A 22,443-nucleotide genomic window follows, 5' to 3' on the forward strand; every position below is an offset into this window, starting at 1 on the left:
ATAGGGATGTATCAAGTCACAGTCAAGGAGTGGAACTCCTACAAATATAATTCCAGTGGGAGGTAGAACTAATTCTGAGCATCAAAGGGGTAATTGATGAATATAATTTGAGCAGAGCAGGATTACCCACTTTTACTTAATTTCTCTGGGTGCCAGCTCTCTGTTCCACTATGATGGAAATTTTTTTTTCTTGTAGAGTATTATGGGTAAAGTAAGGAAAGAGAAAATTTGCTGAAATGTGCATACCTTTTGTTGTATTTCTTTCCCTCAGTGCAGTGTCACTTGTGGACAAGGATACCAGTTAAGAGCAGTGAAATGCATCATTGGGACTTATATGTCCGTGGTAGATGACAATGACTGCAATGCAGCAACTAGACCAACTGATACCCAGGTAAGTCTCCTTTGTCCAACTCAGTTCTTGGCTTTGGGCAGCAAGGGACTAGAATTTGCCAGGGGTTCAGTCAAATTTGAAGCCCTTCCATAGTAAGTATGTAGGTAGAGCACCAGGTTGATTCTCTAAATTGTCCAGATTTACCTCTTTGCTACATCTTGAATCTTGATGTACTAGTTTCATTTTTCTCTGGTTATTTGAAGTGTATACGTAGATTTGATTTGATTCTGATTTTCATTTTTTTTATTGGATAGCAAATGTTGGTTGTTTGGCTTTGTTTTCTTGAACTCAAACTTTTTTTTTTTAATGGTTTCAACATAGGGCTTAGCAGATAGCATTGTATGTTCAGGCAGCAGTATGCTGGAGTTGGTCTGTACTGACTCACAAGAATTTTTGCAAGCTGGTTGCTAAATATAGGCATTGGTAAAAATTGAAGATATAAGCCTGTAATTAAATAGATGGTATTTAAAGCTGATAAATACTCCAACCTTATCACTTTCTCATTGCTTTACTATTATCTTTGATCTTGAGGTTATTTACATTTACATATATATCTGTATGGTGGAAATACTAAATAGTGGTGAGCTATTGCACATCTCTTCCCAAGTCTGTGTTTATCGACATCATATTGGTAGCTTGAAATTGGCTATGATGAGAGTATTTATACCCCAGAAATCAGCAAATGCTGTAAGTCAGGGTTTAAATTATTTTTTTAGACTTCAGAAAGGGATACAGAAAATGATAACAATGTAGATTATGCATTAATGCCTTAAAGAGTCTCATGTCTATGGTTGTTACATTGTAAATAACACAAAAAAATAAGGAAATACCCTTCTGGCATTTGGAAATTATTGTCTGATTTGGCACAGGAGTCATTCATATCATTCATGTCATTCATGAATAGAGTTCTGACATACATCTTGATTGTTTCCCTGTCACCTTACTCTCCAACATAAAATATCAACTCTCATTCATGTTAGAACTGCAGTTATTCAGCAACTACAACCATACCGTGGCAACAGATCCAAGAATTCAACAAAAATCAGTGAAAGTATTCTGTGTGACTCAATTGACTATATGGAATTTAAAAGAAATAATTTTATATATTATTCTTCTATGTAAATTGTGTGCTATCTATATCCTTTATATCTGTAAAATTTATGATCAAACATCTATATACACTTGTAGATATATATCACATGTAATGTGTGTGTATATATATATATATATATATATATATATATAAGCACATTTCTACAAACACACACATGCACATCTTTTTTCTCAAGAAAGCCAATTGACCATCACTTCCAGCACCTTCCTTATTTATGGAAAGAGACTATGTAAAGAGAAGACTTGGGTTTGTATATCAGTTTTGCTGATTGCCAAAGACAGGAATATTGCCAAAGACATTATTCAAACCCTGACTATGCCCAGAGCTCATGCTCTGAGGCCCTATCTGGCATGTCCTGCTTCGGTTCTGAGGGCCTCAGTCTGCCACATTTCCACATGTGTTGTTAATGGATGAAGAGTGTCAAAAAGTAAATGAATATAGCAGTGTTGTTCATCTTGTCATTGATCAATGATAAAATACCACTTGTGACTGTTGTCATCTTTCTTTTTTTTTTTTTTTTTACTTTACTGTAATGTTCTAAACCACATGTTTAATGCCTGCAAAATGTTAGCAATTACATCTAAACAGTCATGAAGTGAGGATTTAGCAACTCCCTTAGGGATTCAAAATACACATTTCTTCCTAAACTATTTTGTAACATCCGATGAAGTCTTGGGCAGTTCCCACAGTTAAAGCATATGGAAAATTTCTTGAGATTTTCTTTGGACCATGGGCAGAAGATTAACAGGTTCTGGAGCCAAGTAATAGAATTTCTCCATTTGGTTTGTAAGCTCCCTAATATCAGGCTCAGCAGTGAGCTTACTACTCTTTGCACCATGCCTGGCACATCTCAGGCATTTAATCAAAGAATATTTGCTAAATTGTAAGCAAGTACCATTTCTGTTTTCCCATCTATAAATCTGAAAATGCTTTCTACATCCAGATAATCTTAATTCATCATAGGGATTTCTTCTGAGTGGTTGAGGAGTGTTATATACATTTCAGGCATTGGCATATTGAATACACTTCTTAGATCTAGATTTGACCATCAACACCGTTGGAGTTCTCTTTAGGTGAACTTGGAAAATCAGTTCATGAGTAACAAATTCTGATTAGGGAATTAATTGAAATGTGCAAACAGAATTTGGTCTTCAGAATTTTAAACAATTGACAGTTGACATTTTGAGATGATATCCTGTTCTTTCCCAATGTATGTGCCATTTTACAATAACTTTTTCTTTTTCCACTTGAACAGGTAAATAACTATGGTATTAAAAATTATAGGTCAACCCCTGCCCTATATCAGTACACTCATAGAGTGACTCAGATCACACTCCATTTTATAGTTGAAAACACTGTGGCTGACAGATGACATGTGATTGTCCCAGAATCACACAGAAATCCGAGGCATCAGAATTCTTAGCCCTTAAGTTTTTATTTGCGTTGACCATTAATGTGTGCATGAACTTCAAGGTAACCTTGGCCTTTTTCCCTCTCTCACATCTAGGACTGTGAATTACCATCTTGTCACCCACCCCCAGCTGTCCCGGAAGCAAGGAGAAGCACACACAGTGCACCAAGAACCCAGTGGCGATTTGGGTCTTGGACACCAGTAAGAAATAGAAGGAAGACATAGAGAAGGGTGGAAGGGGAGGCAGAGGTTCTCTGACGTGACTGTAGGAAGTGGGTTACTGTCCAGTGAATCATCGTTTCAAAATAACATACCTGCCTTATTTTACTTCAACACTCAGTGCTCAGCCACTTGTGGAAAAGGTACTCGGATGAGATACGTCAGCTGCCGGGATGAGGATGGCTCTGTGGCTGACGAGAGCGCCTGTGTAACCCTGCCTCGACCAGTGGCAAAGGAAGAATGTTCTGTGACCCCCTGTGGGCAGTGGAAGGCTTTGGACTGGAGCCCTGTAAGCGAGTGGATTCTTTGGAATTGGGAAATGACTGGGGGAACCATAAGCGGATAACTAGGGACAGGTCCCAGATGTCGACGGGTATTATTTTACAATTGGACTTAGTCTGTGATTTAAATTATTTTGCCTTATCTGTGTACAGCTGGTATGAATCTTAACCAGATGTGCAAGAAATGGATGTTGTTAAAACGTGTGAATCAGTATGTAATTTACATATGCCCCATCCTGGTGGATTGAGTGGAAATATTCATGTTAATTGAGTCACATGAGAATATAATCAACAGGTGGAGTACCAAAAGGGCCAGGGAGAAGAGGGGAGTAAGGAGAGGGCCTCTTACCTTGAGTCTGGATGCCTCCTGTAATCTCAGACTCTTGAAGTCCAGTGGCTCTTGGCTTCCCTGTCAAAAGTGGGAAGTGGAACCCCCCCCCCCCCCATCCAGTACCACGGGCTCGGCCTCCTGTGCACACCAGGCACCATCTATGGGCTTTTATAAAAGTAGAAAAACCTTTGTCGGGGCACCTGCGTGGCTCAATGAGTTAAGCGTCTAACTCTTGATTTCCACTCAGGTCATGATCTCAGGGTTGTGGACTGGAGCCCTCTGTTGGGCTCTGCACTCAGTGTGGAGTCTGCTTGTCTCTCTCCTTCTGTTCCTTCTCATGCTCCATCCCTCCCTCCCACTCTCTCTCCCATAAATAAATAAATAAATAAATAAATAAATAAATAAATAAATCTATCTTAAAAAAAAAAAGAAAAGAAAAACCTTCGTCTTCAGGCAGCTCCCACTTTCTGCCTTGCAAAAATCCCAGAACCCAGGAAATGCAAAGCTTAGGATAGATGAGAAGAGGCCATAAGGAAAATAGAGAATTAATATCTCAATAAATATCGTAACATATGTATAAGTTTGAGCAATAGTTTCAAGAAAAGCCATGTAAAAATCTGGATCTTGACATTTACTGGCTGCATGACCTTGAGCAGTCTGGTTAAAGTCTTTGAGCCTCAGTTTTTTCTTAAAAGACCAAAACAGAATACCTACTACCTACCTTACAAGATGGTTGTATTACTTGAGATTGCTTATGTTAAATGCTTAGTACAAAGTAGGTGCTCAATAAATGGTAGATAATCTCACTGTTGTGCCTTGAGCTATCAGTCTGTCCATCCGCCCATCCATCCATCCATCCATCCATTAAATATGTCTATCTGTGCATCAGATATTTATAAAATCTTAGTGTAGAAAAAGCAGTGAACAGCAAATAATAAAGCCCAGCCTTTATGGAGATTACTCTGATGGAGGTTCTAATAAATGAACAAATAAAGAAATATATAGATATAGCAACAAACACAGACAAGTGCTAGAAAAATGTCAAGCAGAGTAAAGGCATAGGGAATTATGGGATGTGCTATTAGGGTGGCCAGAGAAGGCCCAACAGCACATTGAGCAAGATTTGAATGAAGTGAGTGAGTGAGCCATGTGGACATCTATGTTGTACGGGAAAAGGTACAGCAGGTGCAAAGATCCTAAGTAGGGAGTATTCTTGGCATGTTCAGGAAACATCCATAAGCTCAGTTTAACTGAAGTGCAGTAACTAGAGAATGACAAGGGATGGGTCAAGGAGGTAGCCAGTGGCCATACAGAGGGCCTTCCAGGCCAAGATGAGGACTCTGGACATTATTCAAAGTGAATTGGGAAGTCACTGGAGAGAATCATGATCTTTATTGTAAGGGTCATGGTTTGTGATATGTGAGCAGATGTGGGCTGGGGCAGAGAATGTCAAGTTTGTAAGTAGGATCCCAGCTGAAAAGCCATTGCAGGCATCCTGGCAGGGGCAGGTGACAATGGAGATGATGGGAAGTGGCTGGATTGGGGGTGTATTGTGACTACAGAGCTGACAGGATTTCTCAGTGAAATGACTGTAGGGTGGAAAGACAAGGGAGCAGACAAGGATGACGCCAAGCTTTGGGGCCTGAGCAGCTGGGTGAGCAGTGGGCCTTTCGCAGAAAATGTACATTGATAGATCTGTGACAGCCAGTGACCAATCCTTTCTCTTTCTGGATGTTCAACGTAGTGCTCTGTGACGTGTGGGCAAGGCAGGGCGACCCGGCAAGTGGTGTGTGTCAACTACAGTGACCACGTGATTGATCAGAGTGAGTGTGACCCAGATTACATCCCAGAAACCGACCAGGACTGTTCCACATCACCATGCCCTCAGCGGACCCCAGACAGTGGTCTCGCTCAGCACCCCTTCCAGAGTGAGGATTACCGCCCCAGAAGCCCCGGCCCCAGCCGCACCCACGTGCTTGGTGGAAACCAGTGGAGGACTGGCCCCTGGGGAGCAGTGAGTATTCCCTGAAGTCTTTCTCTAACTTGCTTTCTTCTGTTTCACGCATTCAGCTTTTGGAAGCAAACAGATTAGAAACACCTTTGAAGCCTTTTTTCTCACAAGGGATTGGCATTGTACATTTTCATCTGTTTCAGGTGAACCCTAATGGGTTTGTTGCAGTCCCTGAAAAGGTGCCCCCAGATACTGTCTGCAGGCACCTACAAGCTGCCTTAGCTGGGGTTGGGGGGTGTCACAGCCGGGCAAAAGATCAAGTGGCTTCTAGGCCGTACTGTGAAGACCATATTGATGAATCCCAGGGACTAAGGTGACAGGCAGCTCCTACCCATAAGGAAATTAAATGGACAGAGTAAAAGAAAAAAAGAGTAGTAGTTCATTGTCCTGGATTGGGGGGGAGGGGCAACATGAATCTGGATAATTCTAGAAGTACCATAACCTAATGGTTAACAGTACAGACTCTGAGCAAAGATGCTTCTGTTTTAGCCAAGGACTTAGACTTTCAAATTCTGAGGTCTTTAGTGGGTTCCATATTCTCCATGAGCCTCAGTTCCTTGTTTGTGAAATAAAGTTAACAATAACCCCAGCTTTTCTGGGTTGTTGTAGGAAATAAATGTGATATACAAATAAAGTGCTCTGTGTGCTGCCTGCCCCAGAGTAAGAACTTTCTCATTATTCTTATCATTGTCCTTCATGTTAGGAAGACCTTGAAAAATATTTAATATTCACAGAGAAAATATGCTTTGAATCTTTTTGGGTTTTTTTACTGAATAATTTCCTCCAAATAATTGTGGTATACTGGACATGTCTAATGGAACTGCAGGAGGGGTAAGGTAGAAAGGGACCCTGCATAGATGTGGGAGTAGAAGGTGTCTAAGAATCACTCTGGGGTCTTCATTTTAATTGTTTACTATTAGTTCCCTTCTCGTACCACTAATTGTGTTTAATTATTTCTGAACTAAAAAGCATTAGAAGGAAACTCTCTGTTTCCCACGGTGGTTATGTTTCAGTAAATGAGATTTTCCTTTCCTGTGAATACTGATTAGCCACCTGAGCATTTTCACCCACTGCAAGTCCTGGTTGTATGCAGAACATCTGCCGCAAGGCCCAGGACCTTCTCTCCCATCCTCCTTGCTTGCTTTCCACTTTAAGTCCTTTGCCGGGGTTAAAAGAGATTTGTGTGCAAAGAAGTTAAAGAGTGATCAAGAGAAGTAATCACTGATTGTCCTACAATGTTTCTGGTTGAAAAATTTAAAAACTCTCTTGTATATTCTAATGATAGCACTCAAACTCTTTAAAAAAAAAAAGTTAAATCTATTCTTACTTAGGACAACATTTGGAGATGATGCATTCTTTTAAAATTGAATGATCATGCCCTTGGGCAGTATTCCCAATTAAGGAGGATTAAGTAACCTTTTTGCAGCAATGGGCAATACCATTCTTTTCCTCATTGTGCCTGTTTTTTGTTTGGGGATTTTTTTTTTTTCCTAAATTAAGTGAGGCTGAAGATGGACTATGTGATTTTTTTCAGCTCTAGCTTGATGTGGCTAACCTGCTCCCAGGAGTTTGTGGAATGTACGTGCATCTTTGCTTGGTGCAGTACACAAACTGTGTGATTCTTTCCTGTTTCCCATGGCAGGAAAAGCAGGAAAGAGTCCTAAACACTGAAGAATGGGAACCTAATGTTTTCAGTGGGTTGTGCAATAAAAGCCTCATTTTATAGTACATTTCTGCACGAACCTGAATCCTCTGTGAGTTTTTCCCCCATGTTACCAATCAGGAGTCTCTGGTTATGAACAGAAGAAAAGAAGCTGACTCAAGTGAAAATGAAATGAGCAAACAAAACTTTTCATTTGGCCCCTGTAGAGACAGAGAGCAGTGCATCTTTAGGGATCCAGCTCAGGAGTTGGCAAATCTTTTTTTGCAAACAGCCAGATAATATTGTCTGTGATGTGGATCGCATAGTCTCTGTCACGACTAACCAGCTATGCTGTTGTATCACAAAAGGAGGTGTAGACAATATGTAAATGAATGGGCAAGGCTCTGTTCCAATAAAACTTTATTTATGAAACAGGTAGCAGGTCATATTTGGCCCTTATACTGTATCTTGCCAACTCCTATCTAGATGGAGCAGAAATTAGACTATAATTACCATAGGGAGTTTCTTAGAAGTCTTAATGAATCCCTTTAACTCTCATCTACCCTGCTCGGGATTCAGATCTCAGGAAAGTCTCATGGGCCTGGCTTGTTCCACTTGCCCACTCATTGACCAGGGAAGGGCAGTGCATTTTACTAGATAGTGCCACCATTGGGGAAGAAATGATTTCTTTACGGAGAATTGGGCTGCCAGATATCAGGGGAAGTATCCTAGGCTGTAGGAAAAACATGTCTATCACCTCTTGCTCCTGCAAAGACCATTCTTTATTATCTTGGCCAGTGTGGATGATGGGTGCAGGTTTTATTCAAAGAAATGTTTACCTAGGAAAATATGTCATCTTAAAAGGACAGGAAGATTGCAGCAGGGTGCCTGGGTGACTCAGTCCAGAAAGAGTCTGACTCTTGGTTTTGGCTCACGTCTTGACTTTGTGGTTGTGGGATGGAGCTAGGCGTTGGTCCCTGTGCTCAGTGCAGGGTCTGGTTCAATTCTCTGTCCCCCTCTCCCTCAAATAAATAAATAAAATCCTTCTAAAAAATTATGGGAAGACTGTTAACAAAAGAAGTGGCAGGTGAAATTCTGTGACTTCGGATAGAACTAAGAATCTCTGTTAATTAACAGGAAAAAAATGACCAAATTGAACCTGGAGAAAAATTATGTAGTACACTTACTTGTCCTTGGGATTATAAAGACCCGAACAGGCCCTGGGTTTAGATAGTTCAAGACTGTGCAGTGTAGTTGCCTGGCCCCAGCTAAGCCTTATCTCCATCTCTTTGGTCAGATTTTCAGTAGGAAGCATCTGATTGGTCACTGGGCAGCCGTGGATTGGTTGGCCTTGGATCAAATGACCAGTTTTGCTCCCATCAGCCATATTGGAGGGATGGTAGCATGTGGTTTACAGAGCTGGTGTCTCCAGTAACTTTAACTGGACGAGGCAGTACATCCTGTGACTGGTGCTATGGGAGTTAACAGAAACACAAGTTATGGCACTGAACCATCCTTTAAGGAGCTTACCATTTCATTGAGGCAGTGATGCTCACAGATGACATAGTAAAAGCATGATACAAGATTGTATTATCAAGGGAAAAACTCAAGAGCCAGAATATATATTACAAATGTACTTACAATATGGAAGTTCCTTCCTAACATTATAAATTCTGGTCCCCAAAGTTAATTAAAATAATGATTCTGTAATATCTATTATGTCCTAAGCAGTTTAAAAATAGAAAATAAGTATGTTCAAGTTTAGAGTCATTAGATCAGAATCCTCAGAGACTAGAGATGGAATTTTTATAAATCAGAAGTTGCCTAAATGTTTTCTCAGAGAAAAGTCATAAATCCATTTTCCTGTTTTAACATTTTAAAATTAAACCCAATGTATTTTAAAGTAATGCATAATTTGTCCAGTATAAGCAGGGAATTTGAGCTTAGGTCCCATGCAGTAAGCCCAAAAATACATTCACAGCTTTATTTGGAAGAAGCTGACCAGCAAGAAGCATTGTCTGCAGGTGTTTTGAAATAACCCTGGTTTGAGCTAGAGTTCTGTAGAAAGTACAAACCTGTCATCAGAACCCAGCAGTAAAAAAAAAAAAAAAAAGTTGCCAGTGCAGTTAGAGACTTAATAAATTATTCATGGGAATTGCATTGCTTTGAGACTAGTTGTTTTCTTTATAGGCAAACTGATTTTACATGTTAAGGGTCAGAGTGAAGGATACTAGCAAACACATTGGTTTTCAAAAGATAAGGGCATTCTGGAAAGAAAAAAACACTCAAGATGTAGATAAATAAGAGAACTATGAGAAGCTTGGGTGGGAAATTAGCTGAAATGCAAACATAATTCTGTGACAGCCATGAGAGAGAGCAGTACACAGAAAGTGCCCCTGAAGAGAGGCTTGTCAATATGGAATCCAATTAAAGTCCTTGGGGAAGTAAAAAATATATTAAAAAACATATCATGCTGCCATCAGCCACTGAAGTCAAGGCTATTGTGGAGGGAGAGAAGGGAATACTCCCTGTGAGGAAATGATGTCTAAGTGGCAGTCTATGATGCTGTGGGTAATTGAATGAGTTTAATATGGAAGCTCAATTTTAACTAGTGGTGTATCATTAAGCATATAATTTGACCTCTGCATTTAAAGAGAAGTCCAATGTTGGTTCTAAATAAGCACTTGAGTTTTGAAAAGAAGAGTTTCTCAGTAGACTGTGGTGTCTTTTTTTTTTTTTTTTTTTTAGACTGCGGTGTCTGTTAACACCTCCGTACTTCTCAGGGACATGAAGGGGTTAAAAGGAGACAATAAATGGGACTGCTTTGGAAGTCACAAGGCATTATCACTCCTGGGGCATCTTTTGAACACCTGCTGAGGGCCTAACCTGTGCAAAGGAGAAGCCCTGTTGCTGCCATCCAGGTGTTGATAAGGGCATGTGCATGAGACGGCCCCACAGAAGGGAAATTCTCAAAAAAAAAAAAAAAAGAAGGGAAATTCTCAGGCTTGCTCTTTGCCCATCGTCCAGACAACTTGAGAACTCATTCTGTCACATTTGTCTCTGACTTTCCAACCAGCTATTTTTTACGTCCCTAAGGTGCAGATGGAGGTAGGGATTAACCTGCTGACTGACTTGTGATGTGTTCAGTGTTCCAGTACTTGTGCTGGTGGGTCCCAGCGGCGCGTGGTCGTGTGTCAAGATGAAAACGGATACACCGCCAATGACTGCGTGGAGAGGATAAAACCCGATGAGCAAAGAGCCTGTGAATCTGGCCCTTGTCCTCAGTGGGCTTACGGCAACTGGGGAGAGGTGAGAGACAGCCATCCATTTGTACATCCTTGGGGGAAAAAAAGCAGAGCAATTTTGCTGACCAAACTGTGCTGTTGTTCATAGCTTATTTTAAAGACAAAGAATGAGTTCTAGTGGAAGCTTCTGCAATTGAGATTAAGTAGGAGACCTGTCTTCATTCTGGACTATTATTTTAAGAGTGCGTTTATGATCAAGTAGAGACACCTTTTAAATACATGGGAGAGGAAAATTAGCAAAGCATGCAGATAAATGCTAGGTTGAATTGTTGGTTAACCTCTGATGAAAAAATGGATACTTTTAAGGTAATTGGAAACATGTGTTAAATTGGTCCAAGAAAGCATTGCCATCTTTTTCGTAGTTTTGGGGTGTTTGTGATGCACTCTTGTTCCCATGGCATATTTAAAATCCTTGATGAGACCAAATCCTAGTATCTCTAGTCCTTGATGAAACCAATATAAATAGGTGCTGTTATTCCCATTGGAGGTGATGCATTTTTTTTGATGATCATCTCTTTATTCCTACATTTCTTTTTTTTTAATTTATTTTTTATTGGTGGAGGTGATGCATTTTAATGATGGGAGAGAATAATTAGCTGAATAATATCAAATAATAAAATTCTTCAGCTGTTACCTTTTCAAAAGTGGCATCCTGATGACCAACGAGGGGCAGTAGAGTGTTTGGAACAGACAGAACTAGATTCCACTCCCAGCCCTGACTCTTACAAGCTTTGTGGCCTCGGCAAATTTTACAACTTTGCCAAATGTCTATAGCATCGTCTGTAAATGGGCATAATAATGGCACCAATTTATGACTACTCTCTGACATAGTGCGGGTCAGATACCTTGCACATAGTCTTCGATCAAAGTTAATTGCTATTATAATAAGTGGTAATCATTATCATTACTACTACTACTACTGTTTATTGTTAGTATTACTGTTATTATCAAATGGGGTTGTGAGCTACTCTTCTGTGTAAGGTTTAGATGCTTATTGTTTTGTGTGTAATTAACCAAGGCTGTATCTCTCTACTCTTGAGTCCACAGGGAGAGCACATATTTAGAGCTTGTTGCATTGGTCTGTCTTGACTGTAAAATCTATAAAATAAAACATGAAGATTAACATCTTGGAGACCCCAGTGCCAAAAGAGGGGAAAAAGACAAGTGAGATGGATGGGCATGTTAGTTCACACTCCTGGCTAACCGAAATCACGTGTCCACATTTCACATAATCCAGTAGTCATAGGCAGTCATAATGGAGCGTTCTGTTGACTTTCGTTGACAGTACGTCATTCTGGAGGGCTTTGCTGAAAGGCGGAAGGGAGAGTCAGGCTTCAAGACTCATGTATTATGGGTTTCCCAAAACTCCTCACAGAGTTATGTCCTGCGGGGCCTGTGATTAAGCTTCTGTAATTGGACCAAAGCCAGGAGAGTACACGCATTCACTGGGATGCTTGCTGTCAGCACAGACCAGATCATTCCAAATTCTGTGGGAGATCTGGCCTTGACACAGCAGGAAAGCCAAATGTCAGTGTTCCTGGATGTGAGCACGGCAGCACTGTCCAAGAAATACAACTTGTTCCTGCCTCAGAAGTTTGGGTCTAGCCAGAGTCAGAACTTTATCCAACATTCCCACCACATTGTTTATTCACCCCGGGGACAGTCATCATTATCCTGAGATTCGGAGAGAGCGTAAAATATCGTAACGTCAAAAAGATCTATGGAGATTGGCGTCACAGAATAGCCAAAAGTTGGTGACAACTTCTTAGAAGTTACCAGAAAATAAAACCCACTAAGTCATTATGTCCTTTATTTGGTACTGGGTGGTTTGGGGAATTTTATTTGTTTGTTTGATTTTTTAGTTTCATAGCCATCAAAGAAAAGGCTGTAATCTTATGCTACTCACTTGCTATTGAATTGACCTTGATCAAGTTAATTAACTTCCTTTAAGCTCAGTTGTCCCATTTATAAAACGGGGCAGATAATTATAATCTCCTCTTGATGACAGAATGCCATAATGTTAAAAAGTATTTAGTCCAGGTGAAGAGGAAGCACTCAATAAAGAATATTTACCATTAAGATAGACAGTTCCATCCTATCATATATAATGCCTTGGTAATAGGACGTAGGTCTGCCTAGAGACTGACCTTGCCCAATGCTGTGATGGAGAATCTGTTAAGTTTCTGGTTAAGAAACTGTTCTTATGGGAAAGAAAATATAATTTGTCATTGGCCGTTCAGAGTGACCACAGCATTGCTTTCTCCTCTTCCAGTGCACTAAGCTGTGTGGTGGAGGCTTGCGGACAAGACTGGTGGTCTGTCAGCGGCCCAGTGGTGAACGGTTTCCAGATTTGAGCTGTGAAATCCTTGATAAGCCTCCAGATCGTGAGCAGTGTAACACACATACTTGTCCTCAAGACGCTGCGTGGAATACTGGCCCTTGGAGTTCGGTACGGCCCTAACTATTAATGTTTGTTAACCAAACTATCTTAACTAACATACCCAATTCCAAGGTATTCTGGGGCACTCCTCTGCGGCAGATGATTGTCATACACTCAAGGGCATCCCTGAAACTGGGCTGTGGTCTATGGTTTTCTTCATGTTGACACACAACAGAATTAATTTTTTTGTGATTTTGCCAAAGTGACTTTACAGAATACATGTACCTCATAGAGGCCTGGGGCCAATGTCAAGGAGTAGCGTCTGTTTTTTTAGAAAAGCAAGACTGCGTATATAGATATTTCAAAGAAATGGAAAAAGTTCATGTAGTTATTAAGCTCCAAAGTGATTTAAGCAGACAACTCAATAGCAGACATTCTTTCCTTTCCTAAACTACAGGAGTTTTGACTTTTGGGGAAAGATACCTGTGTATTGAGGCCAAAGCAATTTTTTCTTCAGTGACTAATTTGCCTCTCTATGTGACTCGGGTACAGCTCTCATCACAATGACCACAAAGGTTGTACCCACAAAATACAGAAAATATTCTGAAAATGACCGACAACAGTGGACTGAGCGACTTGGTGCCTTTCAAGGTATCCAAAATGTTCTCTCTCATTCCCCAAGACACAAAGCCCGTCGTTTGACGATTTTTTGCTCTGGTTCTAGGCTTCACTTGCTATCTGCTTAGCTGACACTGTGAGACAGGTTTGCCACTGTAAATACACTATGCAAACTTCTGGGGCAGCTCCTGGCAAACAGAAGGTCGCCTATATCAAAACAATACTTTGGCTAACGTTGTGTTATAATCTATGGAGCCGGTAGGGCTATTTCATGGAAATAGAGACAATGTGTCTGTAAATATACTAATTGCACTGAATATGAGTTTAGTATTACATGAAGTCATATCCACAAGCCTTTTTTATTCCTTAGGATTCTGAGGAAAAGTCTTAACTATTCCTGAAACCAGATAAAGAGCAGATTAACTGAAATGAAGTGACCAATACTGTTGCTTCTAACAGCCGAGGGTTTCAGGGTGTGAGACCGCATCTGCAGGTAGAACCTTGCTCTATAACCACTGTTCTTAGCATTAAGTAGAAGCCTAGAAAAATTTAGAGTATCATCTCTACTGGTACTATTTAGCTGGGCTGTAAGGCTTTGATTCACAAGCTTAAGAAATGCCATGCGGAGTCAGATGCATATTCACCTGAAGCATTTTGTCTGTAGTACTGGCACCCTCCCAAAATGAACGTTTTGAAAAAGATCAGAAACGACGATGGAATGTCAGGAACATCTTCTGGCGTTCCCAACTTCCCTAAGTCACCTATGACATATTTTTCATGAAATTTTCCCCCTTGAGCCCATTATATTTTTACCTGTTTACTCGGCCAACAGCCACACCACATCAGAGTTGTGTCTCAGAAACTACTCGCCCTCTAAAAAGTTGTTTTTCTTTAATTTTAACAACAACAAAAAAAATCTAACCTTCAGAGGGGGTGTGTGTGTGCATATACACAGACATAGAATATAATCATAGTATATACTGCATACATATATGTGTATATATACACATTATACACAATGTATAACATATATTATATGGGCTTCCATAGCATTCTCTTCCTTGAATGTTCTCTAAATACCACTCATTTTTTTTTACACAGGATCACCATCCTCTCCCACAGATATTTTCTTAAGAGCTTAAACGCTTAAATTTTTAAATCTGATCTACTAATTTAGCTGAAAACTTTAATATTTTTATTATAGTTGTTTTTCTTAACTCTGCACACAGTTTTCTGAAACACACACAGAAAAAGAGAGAGAAAGAGATGCTAATGCTCAATTATACACAGAAGAGAATACGTGGATTTTTAAAATATCTTTGCTGCCAATATGATTTCAATGCTTCCTTTGTAAAGTGATCGTTATTCGAGTATATATTTAAATGCCTCTAGGAGCAAAGCCACTTGTGCAAGGCTTCTAATTGTGATTTTTAAATAATGAAATCAAAAGCATTTTATTTAAATAGATACATCTGTAATATATTACTTAAATATATGTGTGTGAGGGCAGTCATTCAGATTCTTACTGTAGGACTTTGATTTTACTTTTATGTTGGTTTTTGTGGATGCTTTGGTACATTTCTGAGCAATTCTAAATTTAAGCATACCTCAGTGAATCGTGTTAATAGCCATAAAGCCACTCCTATGGTGCTTCATCATTGCAACTGACAGTGAAATTAACAACAACAAAAAGTATATTTGAGGTGCTAACACGTTGCTTTCTCTTGAAAGCAGACTCGATTTATTAGAGACCAAGAGTAGCAATTAGTCCTTCAGTAGGTTTGCTTTCTCTTCCCAGATTTTCACACTCTAGAGATAGTGTCCAGAAGCAACTACTGTGTGAGTAGGTCTTTTCCAAGGTCAAAATGGAGATGGCCTCATTCAACAATTGTTACTAAGGAGCAATATTTAGGAAAGAAATGCCAAATCACCGTTAGCATGGCTGCCAGAGCCTCTAAAATGAGGCTTTGGTGAATGTCGGGTTCAAGTACCCATTTAGACCCTTACTACTGGCTCATGTCATTGCAGATTTAGAATCATAATGGTGAAAAACGTCCTCCAAAAATCCAGCCTTTCCTGTCCTCTTTTGAATGTGTCCTTGCACTCTTACTTGGTAATGTTCTGATTTCAAAATGAGGCTCTTACACCAATACACCTTTCTGTTGGCTCCTGCAGCCAGTCCGGGGAGCAGACTGAGGAGGGAATGCACACGGCCCATCACTAGACAATATGTTGGAAAGAGAGCTCTGTGCTATCAAACCACAGCAGAAAGTAGGTTAAAAATCCACAGCATTCTACAGTATGCAGATCCATCGAGATCATTAAAGTAACAGAGGTTGCAGGTGATGTCATCTCTCCAAGCTGGTCCTGTAGCATTCCCCTCTGCAGTGCCCTATGAGTCTGCTTGCTGGTCATCCTGGAGACTGTGGTTCTCCTTAGGAGAAACTGCTTGTTTGGGTTTTTCATGACAAACCTAAAAGTGTTCTCTGAGCCTTGCTTTAGGTGCTTTGGAAAAATGCTTGTCGACCCGAATAATGAGAATTTATGAGCTCACAAAGGAACCGTGCTTTTGTTTCTGCCTGGCCAACTTACGAATTTGTGTCTACCTCATTTTCATATTAAAGTTTGCAGCTTCCTTAGGTAGGAAGAGAAAAATGTCTGACAACAGTATTTTATCACCTCACTGCATCTATCTCTAGCAAAAATAAAGACTGTAAATATCACTACCATACTTTCTGAATACAGTTTTGAGCAGCCGAGCCTAGTATTATCTGAATATTTTGAGCAGTACAGATTTCTATGTTTATATAATAAAGCATATTTATTTTTCCATGTTATTTAATTTTATATACAATGTTTAAAAATCAGTGTTTATCAGCAGACTGTAAAGGCAAATAGGCTATGTGAATTAGAAATGCATGTATATGTTTCTCTTGGTTTTAAAAAGATACATTTTAATTTTGTAAATCTGCTCCACCTGTACGTCCCTCTCCCAAATCTGAGTGGCCACCTGGCAAGCTTTATGTAATTGGGTAGTTTAAAATGTGTATTTTAAAGGGATCCTTAAAAAAATTCTGAATTGGTGATATAAACAAAAATATACGAGGCTTAACATTTTGTTGGTTTTTTTTTCTTTTCCTCGTACTGTTGTCCTGATTCACTGAGTCTCAACTATGAAATGTGAATGCTCCATTTATTGAATTTGTAGATAATAATAAAACATAGCCAGAAGACAAAACAAGTGATTAAAAGACATGGTTCTAAACATGTAAAAAGAGCTAGGGACAGGAAAACACTAACCTAATGTGCACAAATTTGATCACACCTTACTCTTTGTGTTCAGATAACTATAAAAGACTTCAGCATTTGTCAATTTTGTTATTTGTTCACCTGCAATACATTTCAGAAAGAATTGCTTATTAAAGAAAAATAAAATGTGGTCTCAGTAAACTTGGAAGTTTTAAGAGAGCCTGCAGTTTTGAAAAAATTGTACATCATAAAGATGACCCCTGACACTCCTTGGTTCCACATGCCCCTACTGAGCCTCCATTCCACATGTGGTTTAGAACAGTAATTGAGGCTTGAAAGGCCCCAAATCAGGGAGACCCTTACATGCATGTAAGGTTTATATAAGGTGTGAAATAAGTTAGGTTCTCCAAAGCAGATGATGATAGCTAACTTTTACTGAGTATTTACTATACACCAAGCCAAGTTAAGCAAACACACATCGTATTTACCCCCATATTACCCCATGACGGTAGCACTCTTATGAATCCATTTGACTATGTGATCATCTTAATAAGATGATCAATCTTATAGATGATCAATCTATAATAAGACATCAATGTCACTGCACTGATGATACCGATCCTGCTTCATCTGATAGAAACAGCCCATATTCAGAATGAGATTTTTATACTCCTGTTGATATTCAAAAATAAAGGGTATACCTAAAACTCAGACACCAGGAACCTCAACATTATTTGCCTAATATTGACATTGCCCATTTGACTCCAGCCACAGAAAATCCAAATTTATTTCTGTATGGGTGAATTCCCATAACCAGTTGTTATAAACACTTCAGACAACTGGTTATATTTTGGGAATAGTAGAACACATCTCTTTCATTTTAATGTTATCACATCAGCCAGATTAGGAGGATGATACAAAGATTTTGACTGTAAGGACTATCACATTGCAAAATGCATACTCATTTTTCATAAACATAAGAATTTTTTTTACTAATGAAGACACAGCTTAAATATACAGCTAGTGCCTTTTAAAAAAGAAATAAGCACATTATTGAGCTAAGAGGTTTTTTTTTTTAATCAAAACAAGTGAAACGCCTGCATCTATCTCATTGGAGTTAAAACTTAGCCAGCTTTTTGTTTTTCATTGTTTACAGTGATTGTGTGCCTATGGGAGACTCTGTTCCTGCCTCCTGACAGCTGATATTTCGTGATAGCTTGACAGATTTCTATTTTTGCAGTTTTTAAAAGTCCGAAAGGTGGGGGAAGCAGGGATAGGAGAGTTATTAGACACTGTGGAGGAGTGTAGGTCCTCTCACTGACTCACGTCAGCGAGCTGTCCTTCTGGAACGGAGAGGAATAGGAACTTTGGAATGTGGTGTGGGAGGTAGAGATTGGGTCCACGTCTAATTGGTTGGGAGGGAATCCTGATTAGTAAAGGCAGTCGAGGAAGATTTATTTTACGGAGAAGGAGTAAACAATTCTAGGTCATTCCTTAAAAGGGGACATCATTTATCTTTCAGCAAATACTTTTAAATGCCTACTGTGAACCAGGCACAGTTCTAGGTGCTAAGGATACAGCAATGAACAAGTCAGAGCTAGGCATTTGAGTGGAGAAAGAGAAAATGTGGTATTAAACAAAACTAATTACACATATAATTAAAGAACTGACACTTTTTTTCCTGGCAGCCTCATTACAACCACAAAAATAAAAATAAAGCTTGCTCTTAGAGTGTGTGTGGGTGTGGATATGTATATCTATATACACACACACAATTGCTAATGGTCTTTGTTCACTAAATAAAAATTATCAATCCTATCTTTCTTTTTAAGTGCACAATTACACAATCATTTTCAGGGATAAATGCTTTCTGGCTGATGCCATGGAACCTTTACAAACCTCCTATCAGAGAGTGTGCTTCTATTCACTCTTAACGTTATAACCCAGACATGAGTTCAATGGTCTGAGAGCCAGGAGAAGCAGAGAGCCTGGCTTTCCATCTCTCCCCTTTAGGGTCCTCAGCCTCCACACAAGTGTAGGAAGTCCTGGCTGATGTTCATTTTTCCCCTGTGTTATTTAATGATTACCAATAAAAAAATCTGGAATGTATGGATTGCCACGCCACCACCTTTGCTTCTTGTTGCTTTGTTTCCTCTAAAGTGGGAGATCATTTTCATGGGTGGTTTTAAAGACCACAACTTCCCTTTCCAAAAATTTATAAAATGGAACATTGGCGGCCAAAAAAAGAGTGTACAGGAAGTAGTGTGGAAGGTAATCAGTACAGGCTGTGCCGCCAAAACCATTACTCTTAGCCAGATCTGCATCCCCTTTTTCCTATTAGAAAGAGGCTGTGCGTTGGCCAATGTAGTCCAGTAACATTCTTCAATTGATGGAAATATTCTCTCTTTTTGCTTTCCAATACGGAAGCTACTAGCCCCATGTGGCCAATATGGAGCACTTGAAATGTGGCTAAGTGCAACAAGGGTACTGCTCTTTAAAATGTATCTAATTTTAATTACTCTAAACAGCTACCTGTGACTGGTAGCTACCATACTGGGCAGGCAACCTCAGACAGCAGTACATCTTTTGCAATTAATACTCAACTAACTAAGAAATCAATAAACTTATAAAAGTCAATTGGAGACAAGAACCCTGTGTCAGCTTGTAAAGGGTCCCTAGGTAGGATGCCCTTGCAGCCAAGTGAGTACCATTCTCTTGCCTTTCATTCTGCTCTGTGCCTTTGCTTTGGAACACTGCAGTGGGTGTTCCCTGACAGCTGGGCATTAGCAAAAACAGGACAGTGCAAAGAGAGGCTTATCAGAACCAGCTGTCTTGAGAGTAGTAACTCCAGGCCCTCAGTGTAAAAGCAGCTGTTAAAACAACTCTCCTCTTGTGCGTCTTAAAGTTCAAGTTCATCGTGGCAGTAAGTTCAGTTAAGGAGAAAGAGTGTTTATGTGTTCAATGGGCCGAAAGGGCAAGGCTTGATTGATGCTTTATAGAAGACAAAAATGGGAAACACCGGGTAGTCACCTTGTAGAAGCTTGAATTCCAAGAGATCAGTCCCTCTTTGAAGGAAGTTTCAGGATGGCAGCTTTTCATATTCACCGAGCCCTGTAGGTAAAGGTTGAGCAGATTAGCTTTAAGGGGCTGTGTTTGAAAGACACTTCAGAAGAATCAGAGTTGAGGCAATGTCTCCTCCATCACTATGTTTTTCATTTAGCTTGCAAAACATAGCCTCCCCAGTGTTAAGAAAATCCTTGTGGATTCATTCATGTTCATGCCCCATGCTGACACCCCCTTGAAATTAAAATGTACGCAACAACATTTTAATGCAGATTGATGATGTCATCAATTCTCTTTTCCAGTGGCCAGGTAGTTGTTGTTGTTTTTCCCTTTAGGGTGACATCTGAATTAAACTCTAAACCATTCAGGTGGTCTCCTTTTAAGAAGCACTTAATAATTTGTTATGTTCACTCTCCGGTTGGCTATACATTGAAATGGGAGATAAGTAAAATAATTCTCAGGATCTCAGCAAGTGGATGAATAGCTTCAGGTTTCCACAAAAGAGCTGGTTTTTTTTTTCCTTTGCTTAATTTTGCACAATGTATTCCTTTCCATGATTATAAAGAGGGTTTGATTTTCTATTTTAATTATTTGATTATTATTTTTTATTTTAATTATAGTGAGCACATTTTGGAGCACTTACTTTTTGCTAGGAATTCTACAAAGCAATTCACCCATATTGTCTAATTTAATCCTCTCTACCTGGTGAAGTTAGCACCATCAGAGAAGTTAACTACTTGGGTCTAGGTCACCCTGTTGAGAAGGGGCTGAGTTAGGACTTGAACCTGGGACTTTCTGACCTTCAACCCCGGGTTTTAACCAAGATATAATCCCCTCATTTTGGTCTTTAGTTGGTGAAGTGGTAAAATGTAACCTTTGTGGAAAGAGGAAATTTAAGATTTTCTGTTCTCCCAAATTGTAACTATTTGAAACATTCTGAAATTCCTGAGCCATTAACAAATTTTGCTCAGAGCTCTAAAGGGATGAATATGAGAAAATTGTTTCTCCTCAAATTAAACCATGTAGGGAGCAAAATTTAGGTTCTTTGAAGATTTCGAGAAAAAGGCATCCATATTTATTAAACAGGCATTGGGTGATATTTCTGACGTATTAATATACAAAGAGAAATGAAATAAATTGGGGTAATATAAATCTAAGAGGTTTTTTTTTTTTGGATATATAGATAATCAGAACAATAGCTCAGATTCTGTAAAAGCCAATTAGGGAATTTGCAGATGTTTGTGGTGATGAGGTCTGTTGTAGAATGTAATCTACTCCCCTACAAGTGAATTATGAAATTAAAATTTATTAAAAAGTGATTTCACACTAAAAGCTCTCTGGTTGAAATAAAACCCATCAAACACATTGAGATATCTTCCAAACTGTTTCTTGAGCTAAAACTAAGCTCTTCTTTGGGCATCGCTGAGTCTCTTCTGTTCCCATCAGTAGAACAGTCAACCATTTTGGGTTCTGGCCTTACATTCTGTTCTTCACTCCTTATTGTCCCAACCACTGTATTCCTCCATCCACGTGGTGGGTGAAAGATAAGACTTGGTTATGATCTGGGAGCTCTGTGAGATGAAGAGAGGGAAAATATAATGGAAAAAATAACAGGTTTGCTCTTTTCTTCTTAGCTAAAACAAAGAAATATAGTCACCACATTTCAAGTGAAAAACCTATTAACAAAACACTTAATTGCCCCAAATCTTAATTTCCTTTGAGCTGAACAGGTCCACTGTTTAAGCTTATTGCCTTACCCAAAGTGGGCATACCATAGTGTCAAAATGAATGAATGAATGAATGAGCCAAGCTACTCAGGAGCTGAAATCCTGATTGCATTGGCCTAGGAATATGGAAATAAAGTGCGAACCTCTACACAGGAATAATTAAAAAATAACACATAGGGTTGGATGTTGGTGATGTATCAATAGTGATTTCCTGACTTGGAGAATTGTATGCTGTTTATGTAGGAGAGTGTCCTTGATTAGGAGAAGCTAGAGTTTTGGAGATGATGAGACATATGTCCTGAAGCCACTCATATATACATATATACTATAATTATATAGAGAGGGAGGAAAGAGCAAGGGTGGTAAAATGTCGGCAATTGGAAAAAGGGAGTTCTTTGTGATGATCTTGCATTTTTTCTATAAGTTTGATATATTTCAAAATAAGTTATTGTTAAAATTTCCTAAAGAAACAGATTCAGTGTGTATTTTACTTCAAAGGAAGTGAAGAGTAGGTCTAGATTTATTTCAGGACTTTATAAATTCTGACATATTTTAGGAAGCTGTTTTTAATCTCAGATTTATACTGTCACATCATAATAAAAGTGAGTGCTGTAGCCAGTGCTCAGCAAAAACAGAATCTTTCCTAGTTTTTCATTGGCTTATTTCCCATGACTTTCTCTCCTCCTTGTCCCCATCTCCCT

At 39.3% G+C, this 22,443-nt stretch overlaps 1 protein-coding gene and 1 long non-coding RNA gene across 13 annotated transcripts in view; one reads left to right on the forward strand and one right to left on the reverse strand.

The window, feature by feature from the left end:
• The window catches only part of ADAMTS9 (ADAM metallopeptidase with thrombospondin type 1 motif 9), a 159,419-nt gene that overhangs the window by 78,783 nt on the left and 58,193 nt on the right, over positions 1 to 22,443 (forward strand). For all 4 annotated transcript variants that reach the window (XM_038565917.1, XM_038565920.1, XM_038565919.1 and 1 more), the window contains 6 exons: positions 272 to 391; positions 3,013 to 3,117; positions 3,257 to 3,424; positions 5,492 to 5,761; positions 10,548 to 10,709; positions 12,978 to 13,154. In XM_038565917.1, coding sequence (XP_038421845.1) covers positions 272 to 391; positions 3,013 to 3,117; positions 3,257 to 3,424; positions 5,492 to 5,761; positions 10,548 to 10,709; positions 12,978 to 13,154 — 1,002 coding nt within the window. The remainder of the gene's footprint in view (positions 1 to 271; positions 392 to 3,012; positions 3,118 to 3,256; positions 3,425 to 5,491; positions 5,762 to 10,547; positions 10,710 to 12,977; positions 13,155 to 22,443) is intronic.
• Positions 8,970 to 22,443, reverse strand: part of LOC119864667 — a 35,953-nt gene continuing 22,479 nt past the window's right edge. For 7 of the 9 annotated variants that reach the window (XR_005374808.1, XR_005374812.1, XR_005374813.1 and 4 more), the window contains one exon: positions 17,721 to 21,586. This is a non-coding gene — a long non-coding RNA (uncharacterized LOC119864667). Of the gene's footprint in view, positions 12,013 to 17,368; positions 21,587 to 22,443 lie in introns of those variants that run through there. The other 2 variants (XR_005374815.1, XR_005374811.1) reach the window with 2 other exon arrangements.

The sequence above is a fragment of the Canis lupus genome, chromosome 20, assembly GCF_011100685.1.
Source record: "Canis lupus familiaris isolate Mischka breed German Shepherd chromosome 20, alternate assembly UU_Cfam_GSD_1.0, whole genome shotgun sequence".
NCBI classification, from domain to species: Eukaryota; Metazoa; Chordata; class Mammalia; order Carnivora; family Canidae; genus Canis; species Canis lupus.